General features: G+C 46.2%; 1 protein-coding gene across 1 annotated transcript in view; it reads left to right on the forward strand.

Annotated features, from left to right (window-relative positions):
* Window positions 1–1,976, forward strand: part of LOC104412033 (potassium channel subfamily T member 1-like) — a gene marked incomplete at its 5' end in the record, with an annotated part of 15,079 nt that extends 13,103 nt beyond the window's left edge. The window contains one exon of the mRNA XM_010022626.1: window positions 1,915–1,976. Coding sequence (XP_010020928.1) covers window positions 1,915–1,976 — 62 coding nt within the window. The remainder of the gene's footprint in view (window positions 1–1,914) is intronic.
* Window positions 1,977–7,487: the final 5,511 nt, after the last annotated feature.

The following is a 7,487-nucleotide window of genomic DNA, read 5'->3' on the forward strand; positions in this document are numbered from 1 at the left end:
GGGTTCCCCGGGGGACGGTGATGCCCAGCCTGGCTGTGTGCTGCGGAAGGGGTGCCTGGGCCCCCAGAGGGACGGGACAGACGGACAGACACCCACAGGCGCGCGCCCCGCGGCTTTTAACTTTTTATACCAATACCGCAACTAGTGAGAACGTCTTCGCTGGTGCTGGTGGGACGTGGCTGAGACCAGACGACAAATGACCCTGTGAGAGCAGGAGGACTGTGTTTAATATTACCCCCTGAGGATGCAGGTTGTTTGCATTTGGTGGGGTTTGTCAATACAAGAGCAAAACTGCACCAAAACCTTCCTCCTTCACCAAGCATCCCCTCGGGGTACCCAAACTTCCCTTTCACCCAACTCATGTTCTTCATCCTCTGTTGGTTTTCTGTTACGGCGTCGATGTGAGGAGCGCTTGGAGCTGTGCCGGGAAGAAGGGAAGGATGTGCTGGCAGCTGTGGGATGGCTGGAATAGGATGCGACACGACCATGCAGCCCCCTCCAGTGCCATGGCAGGGCTGTACTGCTTCTGGTGCATCTTGGCCTCTCACAAACCAAAACCCACCAAAACCAGGTGACTAAAAGCCAATTGCCATCCCTGTGGCAATGCCTCTTGCCGTATGTGCCCGGCTCCAGCCCAAGCCCTGCCTGTGGGCACGATGCCCCTGGGTTTGTGTCCCCCATCGAGCTCGTCCCCCATTGCTGCTGCTGTTGGAGCTGGGCTGCCCGGGAGTCCCTGTACTGGGGTGGGATGGAAGAGGCTGGCCGGGAGCACATACTTTTGGGGTCGGTGTCTCAGCTCAGCCCCTTCCCCTCCTTCCAAGGGGCAGTTTGGGGCCCGACACCCCCTCGGCTGCACAGCCTGGACATGACTGTCCCTCCTTCCCTTCCCGTGGGGCATGACCAGTGCTACCATCAAGGCAGCGGGTTCTGCCTGCGCCCCCTGCCCGCTGCAGCCCCGCGGCAGCTCCCTCCATCCTCGCTCGACTCTGTAACCCAGCAAAAGCACGTGTCTGCTGCAGCGGTGCATGAATGTACAGAACAGCGTTAACCCGAACCCCGGAGCGCTGCCTGCGCCGGCCAATCGCTTCCACCTGCACCGCAGAGACCTGCCCGGAGCAGACGCTCCAGATGCGTTTTCCATCTATTTTTGCACACTTGTAAAGGTTTTCTTTGGCTGCCAAGTGAATAACTGACTTGTTACCTTCATGTACCTTTACATTCACATGTTATAACTCCAATGTGCTTTCTTTTTTCTTAAAGAGAAGCCTGTAAAGCACAACGTTGCCATGAAATCCCATCAGCCATCCCAGACTTGCTGCCAGCTGAATGGTTTAGTGCCATTAACGTTTGACTTCTATTCCCCCATGACACTCCCAATAAAAGCTGTTTACAAAAGCAAACCAAAACCAAACCACAAATACCTGTTCAAAATTGCAGTTTCAAACGGTTGTGAGACGGGCTTGAGGGGATCCTATTTATTTCTTTTTAACTGTTATTTGTTCCTGATGTGTTGCTCACGAGGCCCTGTGTGACCTGCACTGGGAACTATCCACTGATGGTATATGAAGGGCTTGGAGAGGCACTGCAGCTGAAAGCAATGAGCCCAGCCCAGCCCAGCCCTTCTGCTACCCTTGGGTGTGGGCACAAACAACACTGTCTCTGATGGGGTTTTTTGGGTTGTTTTGGGTTTTTTGCAGTTATTGAGGGTTTTAATCTAAGTGATTGTTGTTTGATTTATTTCCCTTTGTAACACAGCATGCCAAAAATATTGTTTGAAATAAATAAGCTGTTGTAGGCTGGAAAAGAGAGCGAAGTTGAAGCACAAAAGCACACACTGGGTCTGTGTTAAAGCCCCAAGAGGCTCAGATAACTCCAGAAATGCCTCATCCCCTGTTAGTATATTTAATTATCCAGATTACAGCCGACGATTTTCCAGTCCCCACTTTGCTTTCAAGGGCGTGTGGAACAAATATTAAGGGTCTGAAAACCCCAACCACCCAAACACCAAACTGCCAAGCAGTGTGTGGCTGCTGTGATTATCTGCGTGTGCTCAACTGCTCAGAACATCACAGGTTTTAGTGTGCCCCATCCCTGGCAGTGTTCGAGGCCAGGTTGGACACAGGGGCTTGGAGCAACCTGCTCTAGTGGAAGGTGTCCCTGCCCGGGGCAGGGGTTGGAGCTGGATGAGCTTTAAGGTCCCTTCCAACCCAAACCAGGCTGATTCTATGATTCTTTTGGTTCCATTTGACTGGCTGCTGGTGGGACGGGTTCCGTAAGTGCTGCTTTCTGCAGCTAAACCCAGCCCCAGAATGACCCAGCACCGAGCAGCCAGGTCGGCCACATGCTGCTGGGTAAGGGGTCCCTGTGCCAGAGCCCCCCCGGCCACACAGGAGCTCAGCTTTCAGCGCCTCCTTCCTCCCTGGGCACTCCGAATTCTTACTGACCCTTAACACAAGGAGATACTCAATCTGAAAGGAAACCCATGTACCAAAAGCAGTATAAAATCTCTCTGGTTTGTGATTCTGTTAAATAACAACCTCAATATGACCGTATCTTGACAATGCTTCTGGTTTTGTTTAAGGTATAAATAGGTGTATTTAAACAGAAAGCTACGTGTATAAACCATCCGCGTTTTGCAGACGTTCTTTCTATGGTGTATATTTATAGCAGACATTCTACTGGGATGTTGCAATCGATACTGTAGATACTTGCCTGTGGCCAATGCAAGTCTGAGAACAAACGTTTAATTTTTCTAATTCTTTAGACTCAGCTACAACACTAATGTAAAAACAGAAGTATTTTATTTTTGTAATGGGCCTGGGAATGCTGGTGCATCAAGAAGAGCCGTTTCTGCTTGGGAAGAGCTGTCTTGGAGGGGGCCAGCTTCCGTCCTGCACTTCCCACAGGGACAGTGAGCTTGGAAAAATAGGATTTGCTGAAGGGAAGGGATATGTTCCACTGTGGAGATGTGACAGGCCCTGGGGGAAGGCAGAAACGAGGATGGCCGCAGCAGGTCCAGGTTTAGAAATAAACGGCTCCATGGCATGTTACGTGTCCACTAATGGTTTCCTACAGTAAATATGGACTAAATCCATATATCCTGCATTAAAATTGAATATTAATCCAAATGTTAGAGTATATTTATTTCCTGTTATACCTCTTTTTTCTTCAATCCATATAGAACATGACATCTTTATTTCCCCTGGGAGACCTGTCATCTCTCCAGGTCAGCTCACACAGGGATATTTATCAGCAACAGCCGATAAAGCTCCTTCGGAGCCCTGATCCTGTGGCACGTTCTGCTGGGAGGCACTGCAGGAGAGGGTTTTGTACAATGACTGTGAAGATGCTTCACATTTCTGTAAAGACGATGAAAATAAAAGAGCTGCATGCAGCAACCATGGAGACTGTGTCTCATTTCGGTCTCGGAGTGAATGTTCATCTTAAAACCCACGGCGAGGTATGGCTCTAGAGTGCCAAAGGCCTGACACATATAAGCCCGTGTTTCAGGTCATCTCTTCCAGACCTTTTTAACCTCAGCTTTCAAATCTCTCTCTCCATTCATGCCCAAAAAGCATGTTAGATTTGCTTCCTGTTGTGTTACAGTAACAGCACGACTCCAACAGTGCATTTAAAGGTCATTTAATTCATTTATATAATCCTCATTTTCTATGATTCAACAAATGCATTAATTTCGTGGCAATTTAACTTCTTTCTTTCCTGATGTTGAGCCAGGATTCAGTGCGTGCTCCTCGACCTCCTCACCCTTCAAAATTTTCCACTGACTTGACACTTTACATCCCCATCCCAAGATTTCCAGAAAGAAAACCCATTTCTAGGGCATAATATACTCATAGGTTTAATTATGAGAGCAAATGCGAACAGCTGGCAACTCCAGATTGGTTTTATTAGACATTTTAAGAAAACACTTTAAAATGATATTTATTTAAAATCATACAGAAGGACACAATATACCTCAAATTGTGAAGTTAATTCTAGGATTAACACACACGTACAAGTGAGAAATGCGGAAGCCATCGAGTTATTTTGCTGTGAACTTCCCTGCGGCAAGGAGGAGAGCAGGCAGCCAGGTTCCTGCTAACATTAACTATTGTCTTTAGACAGGACGGGTCTATACATGGAGAACAAATTCCTCCTGATTTTCCAGTGCAGCTGAATTCCAGTGATCACAACAGAAGAATGTAATTCCACCACCACCAGTAGCAGCCCTCGCTGTTAAGAGAACCCATCAAAGACTGCAGGACAGGATTTAACACCCCATGTGAACAGCCACCGATCCCTGTGCTGAACAAGCATTTCTAGTTGTGTGGTTCACTGGCTATAACACAAAACTCAGGGGGTTTTCTCTCCCCACCCCGAGATCTCCACAGTTGCTGTAGTTGGTTAAAAAGTCATTCTTATTGATCGTGATCTCTTTAGTGAAGCTATAAAAGCTCATCTGCAGCACTGCAACACTCTTCATTTCAGAAGTGGGCTTGGTTTTGGTTATTTCTGGTTGCCAGATGCTGTCTCACAGTTGCTTTGTCACCACACCAAGGGGACTTCGTTGCTTCTCAGCAGTAGGTTCTTCACCTGGTTGCACTTGCTTTTTATCTTACCTTGCCTTCCTTGGCAACAGCAGCACTAAAAAAGGAGAGAACACTACAAAATGAACCCAAATTCATTTAAAACACTGCTCCAGTTGAGAATAATTAGTGTCTAACACTGAAAACTTTTTTGTGAAGAGAAAAATTAGAGCACTAAAACATACATTAGAAGCAGGGGAAACGGTATTGATGTGGCTGGGAAATGGAGAGGAAACCAAAAGTGGGAAGGATTTGCTATTTTACTCAATTTTTCAATTATTCCCTGAAAGACACCCATGCAGAAGAAGAAAGTTTTTCCTTTGGTGGGATGCCCATGTAATGCCATGGCAATTCTGGGGCGTTTGTGTGCTTCAAACAGCTCTTTCGAGTGCCTCATCTGAATGGTGACAAATGCATTGAATATTGAATCATCTCTGCTGCACACATCACATTGCACCAAGGACAAGTTTAGAATAAACATCAGGCAGAAGCTCTTCCCTGGGAGGGTGCTGAGGCGCTGGCACAGGGTGCCCAGAGAAGCTGTGGCTGCCCCATCCCTGGCAGTGTTCAGGGCCAGGTTGGACACAGGGGCTTGGAGCAACCTGCTCTCGTAGAACTGGTTGGAACCGGATGAGCTTTAAAGTCCCTTCCAACCCAAACCATTCTGGGATTCTACCACAGCTGAAAGTCAGAAGTGTTCCTAAGAGCCGTTCCTTTCACTGCTGGTGGGCTCCGAGGTGTTAGAACCACAGCCTTTTCCAGGAGGGAAGCACTCAGCTGCTCCGTGAAACCAGAAAGTGTGACACTAGGAAAATCTATCCCTTCAATGCCTAAATATGCTTTAGATAAGTAACAGTAAAACCTTGCAATGTGAAGTGTATGGAAAGAACCTTAAAATAACGCCTACAACCAAAATAAGCCTCAATAAACCTGCAAACGGGAAGCTCTGAACCCTACGGGAAATATTTTGCTTATAGAATGATTTTACATTGGCAAAGTGTGCAAACAAAATCAAAACCAAACAAACCACTAAATGTTTTATTTATCACAACAGTAGTCCATTGGCCGAGTGTTGCTCTCAAGTTAATGGCAAGATTTCAAACGCAAGTGGGCAATATACTTACATTCCACATGGAAGTTCCTCCTGTAATTCTGGTATATTTCTCCTAACAAGACAAGATTCACTGTTTTCTTCCCTTGGTGGATTAAAGGTGCTTTCACATGGTGACCTCTCATGGTTACCTATGGAGAACCTCTTAGGATGTGTCACATCAATGTTCCCTGGTTGCTGCAATAACTTATTAAAGCTAAATCCATGATCAGACTCCATCCATGGAAATTTTAGGTGTATCACTATATATACATGTAACACGAATGAAGAAAATTAGAGGTAAGGTGAAGTAAACTTTTTCTCCCATTTTTAATGTTTTCATATATATAATTAAACAATAGAACATCTGATCAATGTGAGGACAAGAATTCTTTTTTTTGGGCTTTAATATGTTGAAAAATGCATTTTAGACATCTAAAAAGTATACTGAAGTCAACCACACGAACATCTCCATTTCAAACTGTCCTGAAGAATATTATATGACGGTTTTCACTTATACACACACAAAACACCTCCCAAAACACTTCACAGGTTTCTCCAGTTCTGCGTATGGGACACAGCAGTAAAGATGGGAACAAGATCAAGTGCTCCAAAAATCTTCTTTCCATATCACTTGCTGGAGCAGTGTCCTTGGAAAGGCACAGAATCAGCCTCATCCGAAGTCTCGGAATTCAGCTCCTGTTTGCCGTCCGAAACACAAAACCCAGTGCAGAAATCCTGGCCGTGAGTGTGACTGGTCCCCAGCCCTGTCACCCTCAGCCACCCCAGAGGGTGCATTTCCCTGAACTGCTCAAAGTGAATTAAATGTAAACCTCTAATTAACTGAGAGCTGTTTAATTGGACGCCCCATCCCTGGCAGGGCTCAAGGCCAGGTTGGACACAGGGGCTTGGAGCAACCTGCTCTAGTGGAAGGTGTCCCTGCCCGTGGCAGGGGGTTGGAACTGGATGAGCTTTAAGGTCCCTTCCAACCCCAAACCAGTCTGGGATTCCATGATACTCCTACTTTATACTGCAGCCCCAAAACACTGGCTGTAGTAAGTGAAAACTCCAAAGAGATCACCAGCTCCTATGCTGTTCACTCTCCAGTGTAGCAGGGAGAAATTGAGCGTATTTTGTTTGCACACTCAACGTTCTAGCAGCAATATGAAGGTTTTCAGAGTATTTTCAAAACTCAAGACTATTCTTGAACCCTGCCACAGAGCATGATGGAAACGTGACAGACATTGACTACAAATGCAAACAGCACGTGCAAATACACAACAGACTGAGGCATGGGAAGTCTGAGAGAAAGAAATCGCATTGAAAAGCACTTTAAAGATGTACATTCTTGTGTTTATGATGTGTAGGAAATCGAGAGAGGTCAAAGGCAGATCTACTTTGATACTAGCCTGTATAGGAACTAGTTCCCTAGCTCAAAGCAAACACAGCAAGAGCGCTGTGATGTATTTCCAGGGAGCTCTGTGGAAGCCTTACAGGGTGTTTGGCTCAGGCACATCTTTAGAAAACTCAGTGGAATCAAAAATATCACTTGTTTCCAGACAGCAATTACAGTTTATTCCCTTTCTATGGTCACAGGAAAAGCTGATGCTGTAGCTGTACCTCAAGCTCCCACTCTCGCCTGCCTAAACTCCCAAGAAACAAAAACTTTTGTGAAGCGGAAAGAGGGTTTTTAGCCAAAGCCAGCTCTTGATTTTACATAGCTAAGAGGGAACAACCCTGGCTCCAACTAATCCTGGCAAAAACCAAACTAGACGGTTTAAGCTGCAGGTTGACAAGTTACTTCTCTTTCC

The sequence above is a fragment of the Nestor notabilis genome, unplaced genomic scaffold (assembly GCF_000696875.1).
Source record: "Nestor notabilis isolate BGI_N333 unplaced genomic scaffold, ASM69687v1 scaffold4349, whole genome shotgun sequence".
NCBI classification, from domain to species: domain Eukaryota; kingdom Metazoa; phylum Chordata; class Aves; order Psittaciformes; family Psittacidae; genus Nestor; species Nestor notabilis.